General features: G+C 48.8%; 2 protein-coding genes across 2 annotated transcripts in view; one reads left to right on the top strand and one right to left on the bottom strand.

Moving 5' to 3' along the window:
• The window catches only part of SMC5 (structural maintenance of chromosomes 5), a 49,289-nt gene extending 39,857 nt beyond the window's left edge, over window positions 1-9,432 (top strand). Inside the window, exon 24 of the mRNA XM_038169928.2 lies at window positions 312-9,432. Within this exon, the coding sequence (XP_038025856.2) occupies window positions 312-452 (141 nt within the window). The 3' untranslated portion in view covers window positions 453-9,432. The remainder of the gene's footprint in view (window positions 1-311) is intronic.
• Window positions 8,792-24,497, bottom strand: KLF9 (KLF transcription factor 9). Its single transcript, XM_038169930.2, has 2 exons — window positions 23,533-24,497; window positions 8,792-12,365 (listed from the first exon to the last, which is right to left on the bottom strand). Exons 1-2 carry the CDS (start codon window positions 24,125-24,127, stop codon window positions 12,136-12,138), a joined length of 825 nt encoding a protein of 274 aa, XP_038025858.2. The 5' UTR covers window positions 24,128-24,497; the 3' UTR covers window positions 8,792-12,135.
• Between the last annotated feature and the right edge of the window lie 701 nt (window positions 24,498-25,198).

Here is a 25,198-nt window from a genome sequence, read left to right as displayed (position 1 = left end):
CTCTGCCTGTAGTGGATTGGGCAAAAAAGTTATGGCCTCATTTGCAGCAAGAAGGTACAGATTAGGCAATAAGAAACACTGTCATAGTGAGGATAGCAAAATATGGAAACTACCTGAAGGATGAATGCGTTCTCTCTGGGGGCATCTGGGAACAAATTACACATCATCTGCCTGAAAGGTTATAAAATTGATCCTGCAGGATTGACCTTTCAAGGTCTAAGGCTTGATGTTAACCTTCTTAACTTCTTTTAGATAACAGGCAACATCGTCTTTTATAGCAATCTTGACTTCGGATTTTGTTTTTTCCCCAGCTCCTACAGAATCTCACTTACAATGACAAGATGACAGTGTTGTTTGTCTACAATGGACCTCGTATGTTGGAAACAAACCAATGGAACTTAAAGTCTTTCTGTAGGCAGCGGCGGCGACTTGGAAAGATGGATGAACAGTGATACGTATATATGTATATTTATATCTGTGTATGTACATGTGTATATGAAATATATGATTTTTTTAGAACATTTTGGAACATTAGGCTTTCAAGACTCACAGAAATTGTGAAAGATGAGAACCTGTAAAAAAAAATTAATGATTGAGAGCTTTGTTTTTTTTAAAAGCTTATGTAAAAACACAACAGATTTCAAGTATGTATTTTTTCAAGTCTTTTGTAATAGTCTATTTCTTCAAAGAACCTACTTTTTAAAAATAATATGTTTAAATAAAAAGGAAGTTTCTTGTATTTTGCTGTTACACCAGTAATGCAACATCAAAAATACAGTTAATTCTTCTAGGTTATATTGGATTAAACCAAAATATATATTTTTTTTTATCTAAACCTGGAGTTTGCTTTTGTTGAACTGTGTTCCCCTAACACAGTTTAGGGTGTTCTCCAGACTTTTCGTATTGAAAGGGGGGGGGAAACCTTTTTTTGTAATGAATGAAGCAGAAGATGTATGGGAAGAGAGTGGTTTGTAAGTAACTGTATTGTTTTTTGTTCTGTGAAAGTACACCTGAAGTTGATAAAAGGAATATATTATAATTATAGTAATATACTTTATTATTGTGATTAGTTTTAGCTAGCCTTCCATTTTGTTTTCCTGGAAGGATAAGATATGTATTTTTCTATGGCATGGAGGCAGTGACAGAGAGCCAGGTGTTTAATAATTAAACAATGAGATAGTTATCTTGCAGTGGTAAAGCTAAGCAATGTCTAACTTTTTAAAGTAAAACTGGATATAATTTTGGTAATAGGTGACCAGAAGGCTTTTTACACGTCTTTAGCTGCGTTGAAGTGATAGTAAACAATAGCTTTTTAACAGGGTAGCTTTAAAATTCATTAGTAGAGTTTTCTCTATAGCTGTTAAATATTTCAAAGTAGATGTTACCGATAGAATGTTGAATACAGCTGTTTAATAGTTAAGGAGATATTATCAATAGACCGTTAAATACCTAAAATAAAATCCTGGGTATTTAGTTAACTATTCAGTGTTAGGTTTATTTTTTTGAATTGTGAAGAGTATGATCTGTAAAGAAGTGGAAACTATGGTTGTTATCTAAAATGTATATAAAAAATAAGAGTCCCAGGACAGCATCTGAAAATATACAGTAACCTCTTTTTCAGCAGGACAGTAGCTCTCAATAGAATTTTAGACATAATTCAGTGTCTGCTTTATTCTGAGTGGGAGTTTTTCCTAACGGCATCCTGCCCAGTGAACTTTGTCAGTGAAATCGATATGTCAGGCTTTTTACATGAGAATGAGATGTTAGAAATACAGTTATACACTGCAAAACTTGAGCTAGAATATAAAGCGTTTCACATATTAAAAGTAAGCAATTCTTGTTTTTGAATTAATGAGTCTTTAAGGGAAGAACTGCATACTCCTACCTCACTGGCCAGAAGACTGGCTGCTGTTGATCAGTGAAGCTCCTTCTGTGAAATGAATTCCTGGAATTAGCTCCAGGAGGATTAGTGTCCTTACAAAAATATTTGACAGGAGAAATAAATGAGTGTGGAAACTCAGGCTCTAGTCCAGATACGGAGTGGGCTGGTGGAATATCCTTGACTTAATTGAGGCTACAAGGCCTATCTGTCCACTTTATTTTAAGATCTGTGTTTTAAATGTGTTTGATCTTCAGAATGCTTCGTTTCTCCTAACCCCAAACTTTTAAGGTTAATTTTGTAATTATTATTATTATTATTAAATGGAAGCATCTTCCATTTAGTCTCTGAGGAATGCTGTATGAGAAGTGCAATTTGTTTTCCAATGTTAAGCAGATGAAACTACTTACATGCACACAAGTTGGGAAGTCAGTTCATCTGTGTCTAGACAACACTGATTATCAATTCTTAATGTTGTCATCACAGAACTAGTTCATGAGTTTTCTTCCTAGAGTTGTGTTCCTTTCTCATGTTTCAGACTAAGTGAAGTATGAAAAGCAAATCTGATTTCCTTCAAGAGAATATTACTTCAGATCCTGTCTCAAAAATTCCACTTTCTGGGTATGTGCCTGTCGCACTGCAAAAGTGAAGAGAACGATGGGCTTGTGAGTGTTTGCTTCTTCCTTAGATACATGTCACTAGTGACCAGAGGTTCTGGTTTACAGTCCTAACATGACACTGTCATTCATACTGCTTTTGTCCAGACATTGTAACAAGTAGCAACACTGTTATGTTACAGACCAATCATTATCTAGGATCTTTGCTAGCTAAAGGCTTTAAAAAGGACCTATAACACATCTGTGTATATGTACAGTATAGCCAGTGCCATTTGCAAACAGGCTGTAGAGCCTGACTGTGTGCCTCCCATACACGTTCCCATTGGTGACCTGCTCCTTCATGTGATGTCTGCATCCTTGTCCGTGAACAGAGCTCCTCTGGCTTATGAAAAAGTTTTTTGGACTGGGTGCTAAGTACACTAAGTGACTTAGGGTAGCAATAGCCTTTCTTAGCATTCCTTACCTTATGTATTGGGTGTTTCATTGCTGTCAGCTTTTTTGCTGTTCTTGTTTTGCCGCTATTCAGCTCCTCAGGCCCTCTTGCTATAAAAATGGGTAAGATTTAATTTCAGTATAACTGAGGAAGAGGGGATGAGTGGAAGTGTATGTTAAATATACACGCAGTATCCAGCTTTTCCTGGTGACTAGACAGTACCTCAAATAGAGAAGTGGAAAGTCACTAAATAGTCCTTCCAGCTGAAGTATAAATTGGGCGTTCTCAGAAGATAGGTTGTTTAGACCAACTGAAGACTATGGTAAAGATCCTTTTCCATAATCATCCACAGTTTGACACTTGTGTATCCCCAAGTATTGAGACAAAGAAGTGGCATGGAAGTTCTGACTTACTGGGAGAAATAAAGCAATTTTGAGAAACAAAATACTGAAAAGCTTGTATGAATCAGCTTTTAGTAGTGTATTTCCTGACTGAAAGTGTCATTTGTGTCATTTGTGCATGTTTGTTGTTAACTAGGAAAGGTGTAGCTGGATGGAGTAGCAGGCTAGAACAAAGAGCATAACTTGCATAGCTATAATGCTTTCTTGGTACTTGTGTTTTTATTGGAAGAAAAATTAAATGAAATATGTTAAGGCTCTTGCTATCAGAACTATTCTATGGTCTCTGGAGTTAGTGAGAGGTGGTGAGACACACAACTGATCTGTGCTGCAGCATTCTTACTGACAAGTGTGGCAGGTGCCCACTAGAGGCCAGAATATGCATCTGCTCTAGGCCTGCTGGCAAACTTTGTTCAGAATTAACACTACTTAGAATTAATGCTACATTGTTTTATTATATGTTGGGGGGAAGGAAATGGGGGAGGTAGATCTGTAGTGAAAGATACTCATTGTTCACTAAGCTGAGTAGGGGTTCTCTGGCTGCTCCCAGGGAGTGGCTAATGCGATTCCCAGGCAAAGCAAATTCCCAGTCTTGTCACTGCATCCATCACGTTTAACAGTGCCTGTGTTGGGAAAGGAGCACCACACTGAACTGAAGGGCTGTATTGACTCAGCAGTATCCCAATAAATACATAAAATTCTTTTGTAATTTTGTGGAAGCTTTGTGGTTCTGTGCATCAGTTCCCCATCTTCTCCTCCGGCTTTAGTTGCCCTGATTCTTGAAAATCTCACTGTAGTTTCATCTGATTTGACTGGCGTAATACCTGATGGGAGGTGTCTAGGGAGAGCCTACATCACAGGCGGGGGGAACCTTGGCAGTCCAGCTTCACTGTAAATAACTCTGAGCCAAAATTACTCTCTTAGGTTTTGACTCACTGAAACACAATGTCCAGAATAAATTTTCCCAGAACTTTTTGTTACAGAAGCATTTTTCCCAGTGCCTTGCTGAATCAGAGTAAAGCCAGGATTCAGTACATCATAATCTGGTGAGGAAGGAGATGGGGAAGAGAATTAAATCCATCTCTGTTCTAAAAAAAAAAAAAAAAAAAAAAAATTCCTTGTCCTGGCCTCAACATTGGGAAGTAGCAGGAATATTCCTCTTCTGTTGCATTCATAGATTATGCGTGCTAAAAATCAACTTTCTTCTGTGTGGCTCATTTGTCTACTATAGCAGCCTGCCAGCCATCATCTCTTGTGGTTCAGCCATGATCCCATCAGCATGATCCACAGCAATTCCCATCTCTCCGGTTTCCACCAAATTCACCACCTTTTCTTCATTATTCTGCTACACACACAGTTGCTCCCAAAGTAATTCTCTAGTTATCTGGTATCGCTTCTGTTGGTCACTTGTCTCTACTAAAGCCAATGTTTTGTTGACAGTATGTTAGTCCCAAACAATGACATTATATGTGTCATTGGTTAGATTTTAGTATCGCAAATGGTTTGCATCAACTGTTGCACCTGGAGCTACATCAGATCTTGGCATATATTTCCAGTACATACTTGGAGAAAAGCAAGACACCTGCTTGAGAACTGACAGTCTTTTGTGAAGCATGGAGATGAGAATATTGCAAGTAGGCCAAAAAAGAATTACAAAAGTAACTTTGTTGAGAATAAGTAACTATGCATGGCAGTGGGCAAAGTTGTCTTTGGTAGAAGCAAGGAGGAAGGAACAGATGCTAACTGAGAAGATGGTTGCAGAAGATATCAAGGAACTTTGGAAAAGAACAGAGCAGATGATACAGGTAACATGCAGTATGGATGGCTCAAAGTGGATACATGCTTCAGAGTAATCAGAACCAAGTAATTTAAAGAGGGAAGGTATATTATTAGACATCTGTGGAGAAATCCTCTAAGAAAGAAAAGACTGGTGAAAATAAGGATATTAGTGAGGGAAAGGCAAGCAGAGGAAACAAGCTAGAGCAGGAGCAAATCTAAACTCAATATTATTTAGCAGATACTTCTGACATACAGCATTATGCAATAGGTAGCATAAAAGAGGCAGGTGTCTTTGGAGAACTACTGGAGAACTAGTGTGTTGAACTGAAGAGCAGTTAGTGTCCTCTGGAGTCATACGAAGAGTCAAGGAACAAATGGGATTCCAGAAAGAAAGCTGTGTTTGCTAAGTAAAGTTTTAGAAAGTTTTACTGCTTGATCTTGACTGCACTCTATTAGTAGCAGTTTGTGTATTATCTTCATGGATGACAAAACGTGTTTTTGTTTGTGTGTGTGTGTTTCTCCTTTTCCTACCCCCCTTGATCGCCAAGAATTACAAACTGTGAACATGGGCTAAATCCAAAGCAAATGATCAGTAGAGAGCATGGAAAGGGACTTGCTCTTAGGTACCATAAACAGTATCAGGCCCACTCTGCGCTGCTGCAGTGATACTTACAGGTCTGTTTAAGTAAAAAGCCAATGATGCTCTGGTTTCCTGTGGGCCCCTATCTGGATCCACTTTCTGTCTGTTTCTGAGCCTGATTGTGCTGTTCATGAAGGATTTCTGTGTTCAGAATTCTTGTGTTTAAAATACGCTCTGCTGTACGTAATGCACTGGTTTGATGTCAGCGTAATGAAAGTGGTACAGGTTCCAGAGTGGATACGGTTCCCCAAGCATAGGTATGCCTTAAATAACTGTTCTCATGAAAAATGATCATAGTATGTTACGTTGAGAGAATCTCCTTTTATTTCAGCTTGAAGGAGTTTACAGCAAGGCTTTCCCAGTTAAGTATAGCAGTTGAAAAATGATAGCCCTGTGAAAAACGATTCATTGAATGTAGAAGCTGAATGTAGCTTCGCTTCTAGGTAAGATTTTCGTTCTGTGGTTCAGTAAAATGGATGCAATGATTAACCATCAACATTGCATAGCCTAATAACATAATTGTGGTTTTCCCTGGTCTTGTGTTTCTTGACAGAGGAGTTATGCATGTCTTTTCTTGGGTTCTCTAAAATGTTTTTTGCTTGGAAACCACCAAAGCAGTGGTTAACAGCAGAACACAAAATGTTGTATGTGGTTTCTGCAGGGAACTGGGTTAACTTACACCTCCCTCCTTATCTCTCCTGGAACTTCACCTGATGTCTTTCCAACCTCTTGCCCATTAGCCAGAAGAAGAAAAGGCCACTTGGAAAGACCACGACAGTTCTTTGCAGCCTTTCAGCACAGTAGGCTCTGCCCACAGAGGGCTCTATTACTGTCTGTGCACTTTGCTTTCTTTTCCTGTGCCTTCTGAATTCCCGTGGGTTTGTTTTTTTTTGGGGTGTTGGGATGGTAAGTTGATCTCATCTACTAGGTGCTTCTAGTCCTGTGGCGTATATACTCCATTACCTTTGTACCTTCTGTTCAGCAGTGCAGTCTTCCAGGTGTTGATTTCATTAACAGGGTTATCACCTAAAGGGCGACAGACAATACCGAAAGAGGAATAGGGGAATGGATGGCTTTTGATATGGAAAGCAATAGGATGTTTGTCAGTTGTAAATTAATTGTAAACTGAGGGCAGTGAGCAGGTTAGAAAAACTGCAACTTCAGAAATACAAGCTGAATGCAGCAGAGGCACTCTGCTCACTCTCACCCCAAAAGGAATACATGGGCTCCACATACAGATGTATGAAGTGGAAAAAGTGTATAATAATACAGAAAGAAAAGTTATGGATTAGAACTGATGCCAGTCAAGAAGATCCCTGGTTGAAATAAGAAGAGTTCTGTACTACCTGTAGAAGTGCTTGGGGAGATAATTTAGGGGACGTGATTTCTCAGTTGAGGACAACATGACACAGAAAACACTAATTGGAAAATTCTTGTCATTGGGAAGGCTTCCCTTGCTTATTTAAGGCAGTCCATTAAAGAGGGCTTTGATAAGTAAGTGCGTTATTCTGACAATTGTGACTTTGCTTTGCTGTTGATGTAATTTGTCAGATGTGGCTGGCAGGTGTGAGGAGCTCAAGCTGGAAGAGATTTTGCTTCCAATGCAAAAGCCCTTGAGTAAGTAGCAGTTCTCACAGAGGTCTGATGCAGAAAGGAGTCAAGGCAGGTTTCCTTAGCCCTGGCTGAGTGAGTGCTGAACAACATGGCTTTAGATTCCCACAGAAAAGAAAGTCAGCCTGGGCATCCTAGCAGGCAGGTTGCATGTGAACCTTTTCTGAACCACTCTGCAGACATTTAACTGGACTTCCATGGTATTAAATGGCATGTTTCCTTTCTTCTCTCTTCAGCAGAAAGTAGTAAAACTTCTTGTAGAAATAATTGTACTCTCTGAATCAGCTGGGCTGTGCTCAGGGTCGCATTTCCTCATGTCAGTGCTGAAGTCTTAGTCAGCATCCATGGAGGTGCTTCCAGTCTGCATACCTTGCCTATTCCAGCCAAGATTTACATCACTCCTGGAAAGGCTATTCTGTATAGTGTACTAGATCTCAACGGTTGGAAACATCCTCAGGCTATGGCATTGTCTACACTTGGAAGATTTTGGTAGCTTTTCCAATTGGAGCACCAAGGGCAAATGTTAAATACTTTAAAGAGGAGTCTAAAAAACACATGGAACGTCCTTTATGATGGGAATGCAAGGGAATAAGCTCAGGGGAATGAGCCCTCTGTCCTTTATTCCTAGAAACAATGACAAACTAAAAAAAGAAAACTGTGCTGAGTTTGTTCTGTGTGTCCTTTGGCTGTCCAGCCAAGGACAGAAAACTCCAATGCAGTATCCAAGCCAAATGTGCCTGCAAATTTAGTTCTAGATGCAGAGGGCACACGCCTACCCCTCTGTCTCTGCCTGCAGTGCCACAGGGTTACATGTTCCTTGGGTCCGGGGAGTTACACCCTAGTGTGGTTCCCAGCTGCCAGGTTGAGTTCTCATGCACCAAGTTAAGATAGTTTGTGTAAGTAGTCGCTTCTGGCTAGTCCTGACTGTAAACATCAGTGAGCATTTTGGTGAAGGGCTCCTTGCCTTTCTGGCCTTTGGAGGCTGCACAGGTATGGTGTTCTTATTTCCTTACCTCAATGAATTCCTCCAGACCTTTGGAAACCTCAAGGCAGTGGCGCTGGGTGTACAGGCTGCGGGGGTGCAAGGGAGAGCACCAGGCTGAGGTCAAAAGCTGCTGAGCAGTGGGAAACCTCGTAGGTGCTGTGGCAAGTGCATGAAGGGACACTCTTTCTCCACTGCACGCTGTCTCTGCAGTAGTGGGAGAAGGAATCTCTCTGAAAATACTGTGGAAAAGTAGAGAAATAAGACCTAAGCTTAATAATGACAAGCAAGGCTGGGACCTTTGAAACTGGTCCGTATGCCACTTAACTCAGGGATTTCACCGTGTGCAGCAGAATTTTTTAAAATAATTATCTAAACTGGATGATTACTTGGTTGGTTTATATTGATTGGTTTACATTATCACTCTGTGACTCCAATCATTCAAAACAACCTTTGTTTTTTTTAACTCATTTCTTTTTATTTTGACAATATATATATACATATGTACAAAAACATCTATGCCTACTTTTTTTTTCCTTTTCTTTTTTTTACAATTTCATGTGATTTACAAAACAGGACAGCAAAATAACTTATAAAGGATACGAATACTGTACAAAAATAAAACTGATTAAACTGTTGGAAGTTTGTATCTTACAGTGTTACAACAGCATTTTGAAGAATGTGTCCAGTCTGGTGTATGTTGAACTAAGTCTGTCTGCAAACTGAAAACAGATCTGTAATAAAGGTTATGAGAAACTGTTTTGAAAAAGAAGTATGTTGAAGTATGTATAGCTATACCTTTAAAGCCATGACTTCACTATAGTAATGGGCTTTCTGAACCAAGGAGAGGAGCTGTCCTAACTTCAGCACTATTAAGTATTTCCAAAATAGTACAACAAGTATGAACGGTATTAGAGAACCCGATTTTCCTTTTCTTTTCCAACATTTGCAGCACTCTTTGAAACTTAACTTGAAGATGCAGAAAACTAACTTGGAGTTTGTTTCATGTATTAGATCCATTGTTTGCTTTTACTAGAAGAAAAACTAAAAGACCCAAATCATCAATACAATAAACTGAAATATCTAAACCTGATCATTCCCCATGTATTCTGTTAGTGGTTAAAAAATCACATTAGTCCTGTCTGTCCTATGCTGAAATACAGCATACATTAGAGTAAATTGGTTACGGCTTAGGAAGGTTTTTTTCAGAAACAGGATCTTGTCACCAGTGGTGATGACATGCGTTTATAGGTCCCTTTGTTCTGTGGACCAAGGTAACCCCCTGCCTGTTAATTCTTTTAGAAATTGAAGAATTGATGATCATATTTCCTTAGATGCGCATTCTACCCCAAGTATCGAAGCTGGGATCTATGAATCTGGCCATTTGCTTCCACATGTAGGCTAATCCCGGTAGCTGTGACCAAGCCATTTATCTATTGATTTAGGAGCTGCTTATCAGCTGTGGCTTCCCGTTGTGGTTGACAGCACGTGGGGGTGTTTTGTACTTCACAGAACCAGGCCTTAATATTCCCAGTACTGCATTTGTCCTACAAAATGGCAACAATCCAGACTGTAGGACAGACTCAAAAGGTTATTGTGATCTTCACAGAGAAGAAGGAAAATGAATATGCATGCTCCATTGAATCTCACTGGGCTACACGTGGCCCTAACTCCGCTTAACAAGGCAGCATTAACAGTAATGGTAAGCGGAACCATTTCTGTATTTCTAGATCAGTAGAAATACTGAGGCTACCTATTTTTTGTTAGGAAGAACATATGTCCCTACAACTCAATTTGAACACCAGAAATTAAAGTTTGGTTTCTAAAATAAAAGTTTCACAAAGCTGAAACGGAGGTAGAAAGTGTGCTTGGTTTCCTGATGTCTTCACTGAAGAAAACACATCCCTTTTTACTCCACAGACTGCTCGATATCCCTAATGCCTTAAAAGCAGTTCTCTTCACATAGACAGAATTTATCAAGAACTACACAGGTAAAAACACTATAAGCAAACTGATTTCTAATGCTGAAAGCCTTATACAACTGTAGAAGAAAATACCCTACTCTCTGAGCTCATTTTTTTTTTTTAACGTTTGTTTCTAGGAAGCAAGCTTTTTATCAATTAAAACAATAAGATACGGTAACTGCAGCTGTACTAACAGGATCTTTATGTACAGAATTTTACAGGATGACCTAAATTCATCTGCAGTGGAAATACTTCAGATTTCAGTGTGATTACTCCTGAGATGAATTGGGCCCTAAGTCTCTATAGTAGGGCTGCACCTCCCCTTCCTCTTCTGGAGGAAGGAGTAAAAACAGAACAGCAGAAGAATGCTTCTGGAAGAAATGTGTAAACATAATTATCCCCTTATAAAGTAGCTGGGAAGGGAAAAAAAAAATCACTGGTAACCTGGTATGGTGCATGGTTTTAACATGAAAAAAGATGAAATACTCACACAATGACCATGACTTGGAAGTTCAACTTCGGTGATCTTTTTGCTCCTTTTAGAGAGCAAAACATAGCTTTAAGTTAAACATAATATTGCCTTGATCGGTATTTGGCATGTCATGCATGACACAGGTATGACTGAAGGTACTTAGGGAAGCTGATGCCAGAAGGAATATTGTGACACACCTTGGGTGTTGTATTTCCAATTAGCTCATGGTTTTCCCTCATACTCTACAGAAACAGTGATCAAGAGATACGGGAGCCCTTCTGAAGTGCTCTTTTACAATAAATTTAACTGTTTCCATTAGCAGAGTGCTCCTAAGGAAAGGTCTACTCTCTCCATAAGCACACGGAACTCCCATTGGATGTGGCAGGAGTTAGGCACGTGTATGAAGAGAATAAATCTTTAAGGCAAGTGTATGAAGAGAAAAAACCTGTAAAAAAGCAGCAGTTTATAAAGATGGTAGCTGCTGTAATCCATCCAGTCAAACAAAACACAGCAGAATAACGAACTGTTACTGGCATTTCTATAGTACAGTACTGTATTGATTGACAAATGAAAATATAGATCAATTGAGAGACGTATGTTTCTGCCCTCATCCCCCCCACCAGGTTATGTAGGCTGACTTGTATTTTTCCAGGTAACTGAACAACAGAGCTAAATACACGTATGGTCAGAAAATGACTGAGTGGTTGTGTTGGTGTTTTTTGCTTTAAGTATCTGCTTGAATTTTACATGTTTTTACTGGAAAAGTGCAGCTTATATTCAAAAGTATAGTTAATACAAAGAAAAATTAAAAAGACCCCCTTACTTTAATGGGTCTTCTTGAGTATAAATTCACCTTATTTCAGTATATCAATCAGATGCTATTAGTAACATGTAATGTTTCTCTTAACAGTCTTTTTAAATGAAGGATCATTCTGAAATATAGAAGTAAACCCACTTCTACAATGTGCTATGGATTTTATATCTGAGAATTACTTATGTGACTCGGAAAGTGGTTTTACTCGACAGACTCTAAAACACAAGCAGCATTACATTGTTCAACAAAACATGTTCATGACACAGCAATCACAAAGACCTCAGAGTCACGCTACGGTGGTGTCACTGGCCGGACCATCCCGTGAGACGTACGTACGCCAGTCTCAACGCGCCGAATGGCAGAAGGCGGCGGTCCCGTCCTTCTGCCCGGAATCCCCTTCATCAACACGGCTGCTCCCAGCGAGGGGGAGGGCGTGAGTGGGAAGCACAAGGTGCTTATGTTCTGAACACCGGCTACAAATGCTTGATCCCCAGTTGCCGGACGCACCTTGCACCCCCTGCTCCGCTCCCCGGGCCGGCCCTGCCTTCACAAGGAGCCAGAGCTGGATTTTTTGGATCGCTTGATCATGCTGGGGTGAAACTCGGTGTGGCGGCGGGCATGCTTCGTCAGGTGGTCGCTCCGCATGAAGCGCTTCTCGCAGAGAGGGCACCGAAACTGCTTCTCGCCGGTGTGGGTGCGGTAGTGCCGGGTCAGCTCGTCGGAGCGGGAGAACTTTTTAAGGCAGTCGGGCCACGTGCAGGGGAACGGACGCTCGCCTGCGGGGAGGAAAGGACAAGAAGGTGTTTAGAGAAAGGATCCTCAAGCTGAAAAACCCTCCAACCACACTGACCCCACCGGATGACCACTGCCCATGCACCCATGCTTCTTATATCAAATGCACTACGCTAGTTTGAGAGGAGCACACCATTATTATTCCTCTGGCACTTCCATTCGACTGGATAAAATCATCCACAACCACTAGAAAAGCAGCCCAAAAAACCCTCACTACAAGACGTACTTACTACCTGCCTGGGAAGGGATCAGGGCGGAAGAGAGCTAGGAGAGCAGAGCAGCCTCGGAGCTGCAAATCTGCAGAGCAGAAAGGCTGTGGCTGCTGGCAGAGGCCTTCTGCCCCCCTCTCCTCCCTTCCCCAGGGCTGCGCCAGCAGGTCATGGTCTCCCCTCAATCTCCTACATGTCCAGTTTGAGGACAGGAAAACTGTGATGTTACTTGCAGCCCTGTCAGTAGAAATGTTTGCTGTGGTGGCGAAGAACCAAACCAAACGCCTTAACCTAGAACACCTTTGTTTTAAAACCAAGGGTGTGAGGAGCAAATGATACCAGCATCCTCCTGGCACCCCAGATCCCTGCGGCTCAGCCCTGTGGGCTGCCCGCACCTCGCGCACAGCCACAGGCCCAGCACCTCCCAGCCTGCAAAGCTGAGTACTCCATGTCACGGAAGGAAATCAAAAATGCTCAGGATACATCATGTACCAGAGCCATTTGATGCCTTAATTCCTTTTCTCAAGAGCCTCCTGAAGGGAATATAAATGACAGCTATGTGACAGCTATTTATAGTCAACCATAAAATATAGAAACTATCCCAGGAGATTTCCAGCTTGGAAGAGTTGGGAAGAAATTCAAGAGCTCCAGTACTTCTTGGTACGGTGCAATTTGGCACAACACACAAGCTCACTTTACATTTGCAGATTGCAAGAAAAGGCGTTATTTACAAGGAAGTGTGCCTTGGAAAACTCCCCAGACACAACAGCCTGGACAAAAGACTGAAGCCCAGCAGCCAGGAGGACGACCACGAGCAGGAAGTACTGCAGAGCTCCTGGGAGGAGAATGGGGGTGTGGGGAGGGGGCCGGGGGGGCAGTCTGCTGGCATCCAAGAGATGCCACACCAAGGAGGATGGTGGCAGGACAGATGTGCTGCGATTATGCCATACATCTGGCCCTGAGAGCCTAGTGAAAGTCTCTGAAATAAAGCGGACACTATACTGGCTTAAGTTTCCAATTACGTGGTGCTCCTTGCCAGGCAGACTGCTCTGTCCCAGACTGACATGCTTTTGGTTCAATTTTAGGCAGATGATCAAGACCAAATGTGTCAAAGCAGCCTCTAGGGCCAGGCCAGCCATAGCACAGCTGCTTCCTGCATGTTTCCTCTCCTCACCTGGCAGCAGTGCTGGGCTCTGGTCAGGGAAGGGGAAAGCAGAAGTAGCACAACGCCAGCTGTGCCTGCATGTTAACCCAGAGGAGATAGGTCCTGACCCATGGGGCTTTATAATTGTTTTTAAGTACAGGCTCCCTGCTATATTCCTTTAAACATGGTTGGAAGCCCTTCTGAACAGCCACTGCCCTTGTGAATGAAATTAAAGCTGTGCATTCCCTCACACATGCTTGAAGGCCATGGCCATAGCTACAAGACCGCAGCACCAGGAGGTGCCATGCGATGGTCTCACAGAGCTCATCTGCCTTTGCTCTGCCCAGCGCCCACATCTGGCCTCCCAGGCAAGCATTTCATGGGTACTACTCTTAGTATCCATCTTATGGTTTCTGTCATGGCTTTGCAAAGCAGGCAGCAGTGGGAGGTGCAGAAAAGCTTTCCATATCCCGAGGGGACGTGGGAGAAGCGCGGTACATCATGCATGTGTGGAGGCATCTCATATATAGCTCTGTCCAGAGCACTGGGGGCAGCTCAGGCATCTTGACCCTTCCCCAGAAGCTGCATTCCCACCATCTACCACAGGACAGCTCCTCAGCCTGCCAAAGTGCCTAACTCACAGAGACCAAGAGTGAGACCGGGTACCTAGGCTGGGTAACATGGACCTTTGGTGCTCAGTGTCTGCTTGTTAGGCACTGGAGTATGCAAACCAGTTGCTTGAAAGCAGTGTTTTATTTTAAATACTTGCAGAAGGGAAGAAGAAACAGAGCCTGCTTTCTGGTTCCTCCTGAAACACATGGGGAGCAGTGACCTCTGCCATCGCTGCCCGGCACCACCACTTCACCTGCCGGGGGAAATGGTTGAGGTGCGAGGCATCCACGAAGCCACGGGCTGAGGCAGCTCTCGCCCGAGATCCCTCACATCGGTTCACAGCACCGCAGTGATCACAAGATGACAAGATCACTGCCCCCAGGGAGCAGGGGGAAACAGCTTCCCTGTGGGAACCTCCCAGCCACGGAGGCCTGAAGGCCGCAGGGTGGAGGCATGCTTGGTGCTCAGGGTGGCGAGCATAGCGGCCATCACCAAAGGACAGGGACGGTCACGCATCCTGAAGCACGCGAGAAGGGGAACCCACTGCCGGCCACCTTCTGCCACCGAGTACAGCGATGGAAAGTGATTTCATCGCCTCAGCGGTACGAGCTCCAGGAGGCTGTCACAAACGCTTTGGAAACGCACACATAAAAAAAAAAGTAGGCCAGGCATAATCCGTGACACCAGGAAGTGTTAAAACTCAAAGAGCAGAGAGACGAGGGGGAAGAGAGAGACTTCTCCAGGCCCTGGGTGTTTGTCTCCGAGCCTGAAGATCTGTTCTCCTCAGTTACGAAGCCATAACCCGTTGCACGAGCCCAGAGAGATGGTGCTTCAGCGACCAACTGAACAGATGCAGCACAGTGGTGGAGCACGAATTTGGAAGGGTTTTTAGGCAACGCAGAGACGCCTGATGGCACGCGATGACTGTGCGCTCAGCAGAGCTGGACCTTGCAGTTGCTGGTGGTATTTGACATGCCGGTCCTTAAAGCAGCAGAGGAGCACAGGAGCGCAGAGGCGTGCTGCCACGACACAGAGATGTGATGCCCATAGTGCTGCCTCCACCTGGGGACATCCCGTTCTGTGCCATGTCCAAGCCAGGGGTATTTTTTGCATATGATTCTTCCCCCTGGGTTTTGGGAGCAGTACCGCTTGGGCTTGAAATGAACAAAACGAACCACTAAAACAGGGTGCTGTTATGCACTGCTGCCTTTGGTGGCAGTATGCTACTTCGATTTTAAGACATGCCTGAGAGCGAATTTCTATCAATCGATGAGGGAAAGGCCACTGATGGATCACAAGACATTAAAACTGTGTGCAACAGAATCTGACCGCAGAGATAAAAGGTGTAAATAATTCTCTTCACCATGACGTATCCATGGCAGCTCACAGAAGTAACCACTGAAACAAACTGGCTTACAGGAATCGACTCATTGCAGAATTCCCATTCGTTGTCCTGTTTGACACCAGGGTGCAGCGGGAGGCACAGTTTACACTGAGATGGCACAACAGCACAAGCTGATGTTGGCTGTGCAAAGCTCCTTCCCTGCTCCTGAGCCCTGACTTGCTTTAAATCCCACATAAATACAAAGGCCATCGCGGATCCTTTCAAACTGTGCTCTCTCACTTCACCCGGTCTTTTCTCCCTGTTCATCCTCCCCACTCTTCACTATACATGGTTCACTTCTGGGGAGTTTAAGCTCTCTGTCTAGGCTGACTTGTAAAACCTGAGGCAGCTCAACGTTATTCTTTTTCCATTTTACCCTGACTAGATTGAAAACTATTCAGCTTTTTGCCCTGCCCAGAGACATTCCAGATTTTCCCACATGGTAGTCTTGTGCAGGAAGCGTTTCTGAAAAAAAGAATACGGAGTGGGCATTAGCAGACTCATTAACAGGGCAGATAGTTCTGGTATCCTGACTTGTTGTTTGCCTTCTCACTTGAAGTGCTGATTTAGATGTGGATGGATGACTGAGGTTAGGAGCTGCAGTTCGTGTTGGCTTTAGAAAAGATGACTTCATTCAGGCAAACAAGTGATAGAGAAGGTCTGGAGTGTCTTTTTTTGTCCCAGGGGAAAAAAAAAATGCTGTGTTTTTTGACAAAGCTGAAGACAAAGTTTATTATCATATACTTGAGCTATTCTCTTGACTTTTAGCAGGGCACGTCCTAGGAGTGGAGCAAACTGAGTTTCTGTGATGAAGTACTAATTTTAAGAGAATTGCTAAATCGCTTTGAGCACTGACTTTATGGAAGACGCTCAGAGACTGCTGTTGGTGTGGATGGAAGTCTGGCCAAGATGAACGCTTTGCTAGCCTCGTATTGTTTTTCTGGCTGACAGAGACGAAGTTAGGTGCAGCCATGAGCAGAGGCTGGGATCTACGCTAGCTAACACAGAACAGTTTGCCATCAAATAATGATGATGATGATACTGCTTCACATATTAATTAGAAAGCCAAATGGACTGTATCTACAGCTGCAGGAGTGGACCGCTAATTAGACACTGCTGACTGACCTGCATGTTAAAGAGGAGACCACCGGGAACACGGTAGGACAGGACTGCTCTACCAGGTATTCATAGCAGCACCTACACTAAGGTACCAAAACTGAAGAACGGGGCCAAGTTTGACTTCTGGGATGCGGTGCCTGTGCTTGACTCCCACTCTCTCTCTGGCCATGGGACACGTCACAGCTAGCCAACATCTCCTGCCACAGCAACACCCACCTCTGCCCATGGCACCTGCCCAAAAGCCCAGCCATACTGCATGACTGCTGCACTGACCCGTCCCATCAGAGATGAGGGGGGAAAGGCTGAGAAGGGAAAGCACACAAACGAGGAAAGCTCAAAGAATTTGTCTTTTTTCCATCAGGCAAGAGCAAAATGACTTAGGAAAACAGGACTGCTGTTTGCAGGAAGGCAGAAGACAAAAATAGGGGGAAAAAAAGGCATTCCCAGAGCTTCAGTGGGCATGACCAACTCCATATGGTTCAAATAAATAAAAAAAAATGTAATCTCCACCTTCATCTTCTGAGATCCTCCTGAACCCCTGTGGCTGCTGGAGCTTGAACTTTCCAAAGCAATCTTGGTACCCTGGGAAGATCTGGTAACTGGTCCTGAACAATGATCCTTGGCTTAGATACAACAAGGATAACGCTACCCTCCACGACCCCCTTCTATGACCCCACTCAGCCACCACTCCTGAGTGTCACAGTGTCTCCTGAAGTATCACAGGTCCTGTAGACGGATAAGTGTCAAAAACATGGCCCAGCATATTGCAAGAAAAAAAAAAGAAAAAAAAGGAACAAGGGCAGTCACTCCTTTTTGCCACAAGACAGCTGTATTTCAGGCCTCTTTTTCCCTCGAGTGTCATTGCTTTCCCCGCGTACCTGAAGGAGCAGATTCCTGTGAGACACTGGATGCTGACCCAGTGTCCTCTCACAAGGTGTTCTGATGAAGATGGCTCTTACAGACATCTGTACTCCCAATTCTGGGCTGACAGGCTTTCAAACTGCCTTTTTTACTCTTCCAAGACAGATACTCCAGAACTGGAGTGTTAAAATGCATGGCAATCACAGGGTAGAGATGCTGGTGAGAAACAGCACAGAGCAAGTCCAGCAGAGAGGACACTCGGTACAGAACAAGGGTTCCCGAAACACGTCAACCATGGCCAGCCAGTCTGGCAAGAAAATCAGATGCTGCCTACAGGATGGACCATGGACAGAGGGGTTGCACCAAGGGGTTTATTCCACCAGCACCAGGACTGAACACTACAGGAAAACTCAGGTGTTAAAATGCTGCTTTCAGCATGTTCTTACGCTGCTGTGACATCCTCGAAGCCACCACCCAACAACTGCTTTTATCATCTGCAGGTGCCTGAGTCTCTTTCAAAAGAGCAGATGCAAAACCACCTGCTACAACCCACCACTGCTGAGCGCCCAGCGAGACGCAGTCCTGCCACAGATACACCTGGTAACAGCAGTAAGGGATGCACCCCTGCAGCCTCTCTACCAGCACCCCTTCCTACACAAGGCTTTCCTTCTGGGATTGTACCTCCTTGTATCTATCAGTCAGGCAGGGTACCTGGGCTGTGAGAGACCTCTTCAGGTCTCACCAGAGAGTTAAATACACGCTTCTCATAGCTGAGAGGAGTGTCCTCAGCAGTGGACTCCTGGGTACTTGGAATAAGCTTCTACCTCTTACCCTTTTCTATCTTACCTCCATGTGAACTTCCTCCGCCTTGCAGTAATACTTAAACATTAACTGAGCAATGCAGGGAGACCAACTCCTCATCTGGTGCACAGGGCACTTAGCTGGGATCGCAGAGCACTGGACGTGGGCTGCTGTCCTGTCTGAGTGACTGAGTACTTGCTAAGGGGGAACAGCTCTGACAGAGGAAGGAGCAGAAACTTTCCGAGTCAGAGCGGCCTCTCTCCGAACTCCAGCAGAGCGGGGACCTGGGATCATGCCCTCCAGTGACCACGGCCATTCCCTCAGATACCGAGCTGCTGGATACCACAGCACCGTGGACTTTCCCCACTCCTCCCCTCTAGCACAGAAAGGAAGAGCTTGGCACGGGCTCTTTGCCTCAGGAGGAGGTTTATGTCCTGGAGGAGCCCCCTCTCCAGCCAGGCACCAATTGCTGGCACGATGACCCAGTGCACAACTGGGGCTCCCTGCCCCTGCCCTCAGGTGGCAGACGAAGGACTTGCTTTGGCCTCCACAGCGTCACCCAGCTCTTCAGAGACCAGCACTGCAACCATCTGTGGGGCTGGACCAAAGACACGTGGGAGGGAAGTTTTTTGGTGGCTGCCTTTCCAAACTGCTTGTGTGTAGCTCGGGGCAGTGCTGGGGGCCGGCAGCGCAGGCGGACGCTGTGCTTAATGCATTCCCACCGACCCTGACTAAACCGAGCGTGTCACTGCTCTCGTCTTCACATGCATTCAGGGAGATAATTCTCATTAATCTAGTGTGAATTTATTAGCCAATAATTCAGCTGACTCTTCCCTCAGGTTGAGGCATTTACAGCCAGCATTCCCAGGCTGTCCGCCCTCGCTCGATGCCGGATGATGAACTATGCACCACAAATACCCGGCATTGGAAGCTGCCTTGCCACCAGCCTGGCCCTTTGGTCTGTGCCTGCCTCCTCCCTGCTCCTCCAGCCACCAGCCTGGGGGCTCGGCGAGGCGAGGAACGACAGCACAGTGCAGAAGCACGGCTGCCCACGGCGGGGAATGGTTGTTCCTGCTCGGATCCACGCTGCCAGGACTGCGAGACATGCAAGCTACCAGAAGCAGCTGACACCTACTATGGGGCCGTCGGTGCCACAGCGTGCACAGCAACAGCGTGCACAGCCTGGCAGAGCTGCCTTCCCAACACGTCCCTCCAGAAACGGGAGTCCCGTCCTGCTCACCGCTTCTGCCCTACGCAGCTCTAAATCTTCATTTTTGGCTTAAAGTAACCCACAAACACCTTCCTGGGGTGCTTTCACACTGCGACACGCGCACTTGCTTAGTGTTTGTGTTTTTAAAACTGGGGGAATAAAAACAACTGAGCAAACACTGAACTTAATCTTGAGGATCTGCGCCTACCTTACTCGGCTGGCAGGGCTTCCAGTCAGCACAGTCATGTTTCCCCAAGGCCTGGAAGTGAGCCTAGCAGAGCTCTAGCAATTTACACATTTTGTGAACCCTTGAGAACGGGGGTTTCAGATGGAGGCCTGGTTTTGGCAAAAGTGTCCTGCTGGCTCCACTTCCTGCTCTTCAGTCTTATTTTAAAAGGAACTGGCAACGTGACATTGCATGAGCTGGGAAAGGGGGGCTTAAAATGCTAAATTTCAGATTATGCTCCCATAAAACACCAAAAAAAGCTCTCGGCAGGCAGAGGATTGTCAACCGATCATCATCCGTGCAGTCTGTCAAGCTAGCGATAACCTAGAACACAACTAACAAAGCAGCACAGTCAGAACCAAGCTGATACGGGGGCTGGATCCACACCATCGCATCCAGATTGCAGCACGAGGCAGCTGCAGCGCTCATCTCCCCTTTCTACCAGGATCGCTCCTGAGCTTCGCTGTGCCAGATGCTGACCCACGGCCCCACGCCTCTGCTCGCAGCCTGCTGCTGAATCTCCACCAGAGCCAAGAGCCGGGGGAGCTCCGGGGTCTGCCAACTGCCTGATGTCACGAAACCCTTCGTCTGGCTCGGACCTGGTCTTCATGATGGAAAAGTTGGGCGAAAAGCCTGGTTGACAAGGCAGGACTTGAAGCACGACTGCTGGTTTTTGAGTGTCTAACCTCTTCACGAGGGGCACCTGATGTAAGCGTGAATTTCTCTTCAAACCACAAAAACAAATTGTTGAGAAGCGTTTGGGATTCGCCTCCCCAGGCAAGTGAACTCCTGTAGGAGTTCACCAGGAGGGCCTGTTCCTGGCAGCCACAAGCCGGCTGTATTCACACAGTAAGCAGATGTATGTTCCTTAAATTAAGCTTCTCCTGACAGTTTTTCTGCTTCTGCCTTTCAGGATCTTGCTCTTTGCTCCGTGCTCCCTGCCCTGCCCTTCTGACCGAAGGCGGCTTGTTTGCTCTCGCATGCCTCTCCTCATTGCCCCTGGAAACACTCCCTGCACATCCTTCTCTGCTAAGCTTCCTGCTCCCTCCCTTCGTTTCTGAGGCTTGTAATAACGCTGCACATTACCAACCATAACCAAACCTCTGAATCAAGCTGTTCAGAGAAGACCCTGAAATTTCAAGGCAACCTTCTGTCTATCTGCTGCTACTCATTGCTTTCCTGTGTGGCACAGACATCTGTTTTCTCCTGGCCTCTTGCACTGCTTCCAGGGCTCCGGTCTTGTTCACATCTTGAGAATGAGCCTGGGCCTTTTCCTCTGCTCTGGAGGCCCCCAGGGGAACATCTGCAAGGCGTGGTCATGCCCCCTCTTGTGCGGAGAGGACGCTCCTGCAATCCCTGCCACTGCATGCAAATTTCAGCTGAGTGTGCATGTCCCGTGCTCCCACAGCACTGTCCCAGGAGGGACGGGATGGATACTTCAGAGACCAAGGTAAGGTCACTTTGTAGACCTGGGTCTTCTGGAAATTGAACTACACTCAGAGGCTCAAACTCCAAGAAGACAAAGATGGATACTTTTTGTTTCTGAAGTCAGGGGTGCCTTTGAACCAGCAAGTTTAAAGTGTGATTAATAAGATCCAGACCTGCAACCTCTGAGTATCAAGTTTTTGGTCTTCTACCTTCATTTGGTATTTCACGTCTCGCTTTCCATTAGCTCACCAACGTTATTCTCATGAGCTTTTAGGTTCCAATATATTACACTGCACAGAGCAGAGCTTTCTAACCAGCTCAGTGAAGTGTCCACGAGTACAGACAGGTGTTGCCACACACACGCTCATGGGTGCGAACAGAAACAGTGAAGTCGTTTCCTGGGATTGAGAGATTGGGGGACAAGTACTGAAAGCTGAAGACCAGGAAGCCTCCACCAGCGGCTGTGCATGTACTTCAACCAAGGGCTGCAAAGCAGCAAGAAGGCAGTTTGGTTGCCCGATGGAAGCGATTCAAAAGGCTCAGAAATGACAGAAATAACTTGATACAAAAAAGGGAAGAAAACGGTACTGAGGAAGGAGGGAGTATTAGTGCTCCGCAGAAACACCGCTATGAATAACTCTGGCGATCCAATCAAGCCCCACTGTTGCTAAGGAATTGTTCTGCCATCTATAAAGATAATTAGCATTAGCGGTATCATTCAGCATTTCGGTTGGCTCCAATTAACTGCTCGCATTAGGAAGCTCTGAAAGTTTATTACTGCTGCATGTTTGCAGTGTCCTTAATCACACAGGGCTGCCACGGCGGCGCGGCCGTGCGCCCGCCCCGGGCATCTCGTGCTTGGGGCTTGGCCCCCTGCTCTGAGGGGTGCACGGGGAGCCCCAGGGGTACCTGTTGTAACGCTGCTGCTTGCAGCGAGCTGTTAGGGCAGTGCTGTGCATCAGCCTGCACGTCCTCACCCAGAGCCATACCCCGGTTGGATCGGGGTGGGTACCTGAGCACCGGGCAGCAGGTGGAACCGGCACCCGTCCATTGCGTTTGCCACTCGAGAGCCAGATTTTTGGCAAGGCATCGCTTACATCCAGCCCCCAAATGAGCACCGGGGCTCGGGTCCCCGCGCTGATAAACCCAGCAGCCCCCGGCACGGCTCCTGCACCGCCCTGCGGCCCCCTGCCAGCCCCCGCTCCCGTCCGACCGCGGCACAGCCGAGCCCTCGGAGCTCCCTCCCCTCGCAGGCAGCCTCGCTCCGTGCTCCACGCCGACAGACGGGGTCCGGGGAAGGCGCAGACCGGTGCCAAGCACCGCGGTGAGCCCCGCCGGGGGGCTCGTTGCCTCCCCCCTCTGCCTCCCTGCCGTCCACGGGGAGCGGCGGTGGGGCAGCCCGGCTGGGACGCGCGGTGCTGTTTGAACTCAGCCCCTCGCACCGAAGGGCTGAAGCACGCCGAAAAATTTTGATTAAATAAATAAATAATAAGGAAAAAAGCCCACGACCGAGCACGGCCGCGGCAGATAACGCGGCTGCCGCCCCGACACACCCTCCGCGGCACCCGGGGCGCCCGTCCCCGACGGCGGCGGGGGGGAGACGAGCCGGGACGGGGCCGCTCTGCCGGGACAGGACCCTTGGACCCCTCCTGCCTGCCCCCCGGGAGCCGGTGTCCCCGGTGCCCGCCCGCCCCCTCCCGTGTCCCCGGCGGGGGCGTGCCAAGGGCAGCGGCCGGGCGCGGGGCGCTGCGGGAGCGGGGCCGCCCCCCGACGGGGCTTGGCTGCGACCCCCGGGCACCCCATTTCCCCAAATGCCCCGGACCCTCCCCATTTCCCCGCAGCCCCGTTCCCGTCCCCCCGCTGCCGCAGACCGCCCCGGGGGAGGGGAGGGGGTGGGTGTCGGGGTGTCACGCTCCCCCCGCATCCCCCCGTTCTCCCCCGGGGGGGGACCCCTGTCCTCGGTGCTGCCCGGGGAAGGGCCGGCGTGAGACAAACAACACGAAACGAAGGAAACGCAAGGAAGCCGAGGGAAGAAAGGAGCGGGCGGAAAGCGGCGGGCGGGGCGAGGGGGCGGGGCGGGGGGCGGCGCGGCGCTGCCGGCAGGGTTCACCCGAGGACACGCGGCTCCCCGCGGCCGCCCCGCCCGGCGCGGCTGACCTGTGTGCACCCGGTAGTGCGCCTTCAGGTGGGAGGACTTGCCGTACACCTTGCCGCAGCCGCTGTACGGGCACTTGTGCCGCTTCTCGCCCGACGGCTTCCCCTTGCCGCCGCCGGCAGCGGCCGAGGAGGCGGCGGCGGTGCTGGTGGCGGTGCCGGCGGCGCTGGCGCTGTCGGGGGGCGCCCGCGGGGGCGGCCCGGGCGCGGGGCTGCGGGGCGGGCTGGAGCCCGGCTCGGTGGTGGCCGCGTCGCTGTCGGAGCCGGCGTCGTCGTCGGGGCTCTCGAGGCTGTCGCTGCAGACCGAGGGGGCGGGCAGCGGCCGGTACTTGTTCAGCTCCAGCAGGCTCTTGGCGATGGCCAGCAGGGCGCAGTAGTCCTGCCAGGCGTCCCGCGGGTCCCGGGCGCCCGCCTCCCCCTCGCCCGCCGCCTTCAGCCGCGGGGCGGCCCCGCTGCCGCTGCCGCTGCCCCCTCCAGCGCCGCTGCCGGTGCCGCTGCCGCTGCCGGAGCCGGTGCCGGTGCCGGCGGCGGCGGCGCGGTTGGAGATGGACACGAGGCACTGCGCCGCCACGAAGTCCACGTAGGCCACGGCCGACATGCCGCGGCCGCGCCCCGCGGGGGGCCCGGGGCCCTCAGCCGCTGCTCCCGGCGCCGCTCCCCGCCGCTGCCCGCCGTCGGGCGCCGGGGGCGGGGCGTCCTGCGCCGAGCGGGACAGGGCGGCGGGGCGGGGGGCGGGCGGCGGCGGCGGGGAGCGGCAGCGGCAGCGGCACCACCGGCACCGGCAGCGGCAGCGGCACCGGCGGCAGCGGCAGCGGCAGCGGCCCGGCGGGGCCGGCGGGGCCGGGGCTGCGCGGGGGGAGCCGAGAGCAGAGCGAGCTCAGCGCCCGCCTGGCGCCGCCCGCCCCGCGCCCCGCGCGCTCGTGCCGGGGAACGGCCGCGCCGCGTCCCATCACGTCAGGTTCGGAGCCCCCCGCCCGCCCCCCCGATTGGTCAGCGGGCAGGGCCGGACGCCGTGTTTACCTTCTCCCCCCCCTCCCCTCCCCTCCAACCTCCCGCCCCCGCCCCTCCCCGCCCCAGCCGCTCGCTCGCGGGCGCCTTTTGGCAGGGGGCGTGGCCTCCCGCCGGCCCGCCCGCCAATCGCCGCGCCGCCTGCGCCGGGCCGCGTGCGAGCCCGCGCGCCCCGCCGCGCCGCCTTAAAGCGGCGATGCCGCCCCCCCCCCCCCCAAAGCGGCGGCGCCGGGCGGGTGAAAGCGTCCGGCTGGGAGCCCGGCCGTCCCAGCAACCGGGCGGCCAATGGGAAGTGGGCCGGCTGACGTCACTGCGCGGCCCTCCGCCAATCGCAGCGGGGCTGCCGGGCAGCGCGCGCCGCCCGGGGAAGCCGCCCGGCGGCCACGCCCCCCCCGGCCCCCCGTGCGCCCCGTCGGGGCCCGGCGCGGAGCGGGAACGGGGCCGCCCCCACACACAGCGCCCGGGCACGGCCCTGCCGCGGGGATCGCGGCTCCCACAGGGGGCTCCCCGCGTGGTGGCAGCGGGCACGGGCAGGGCTGGGATGGGATGGGGCTGGGGGGGAGCGCTGCGAGGTGGGCACGCCTCGGGCTGGGCGGTGGGACGCCTGGCTTGGTGCTGGTGGTGGTGGTGGTGATGGTGGTGGTGGTGGTGGTGGCAATAG

This window comes from Anas platyrhynchos, chromosome Z, assembly GCF_047663525.1.
Source record: "Anas platyrhynchos isolate ZD024472 breed Pekin duck chromosome Z, IASCAAS_PekinDuck_T2T, whole genome shotgun sequence".
Classification (NCBI taxonomy): domain Eukaryota; kingdom Metazoa; phylum Chordata; class Aves; order Anseriformes; family Anatidae; genus Anas; species Anas platyrhynchos.
Note: the sequence above shows the minus strand (reverse complement) of the source record. Positions and strands in the feature narration are given on the sequence as shown.

Excerpts from the sequence above, each read along its gene's own strand:
- KLF9 (XM_038169930.2), bottom strand. The coding sequence starts at position 24,127 with ATGTCGGCCGTGGCCTACGTGGACTTCGTGGCGGCGCAGTGCCTCGTG. Across the intron at positions 12,366-23,532 it reads GCACTACCGGGTGCACACAG|GCGAGCGTCCGTTCCCCTGC; the intron begins GTCAGCCGCGCC and ends TCCTCCCCGCAG.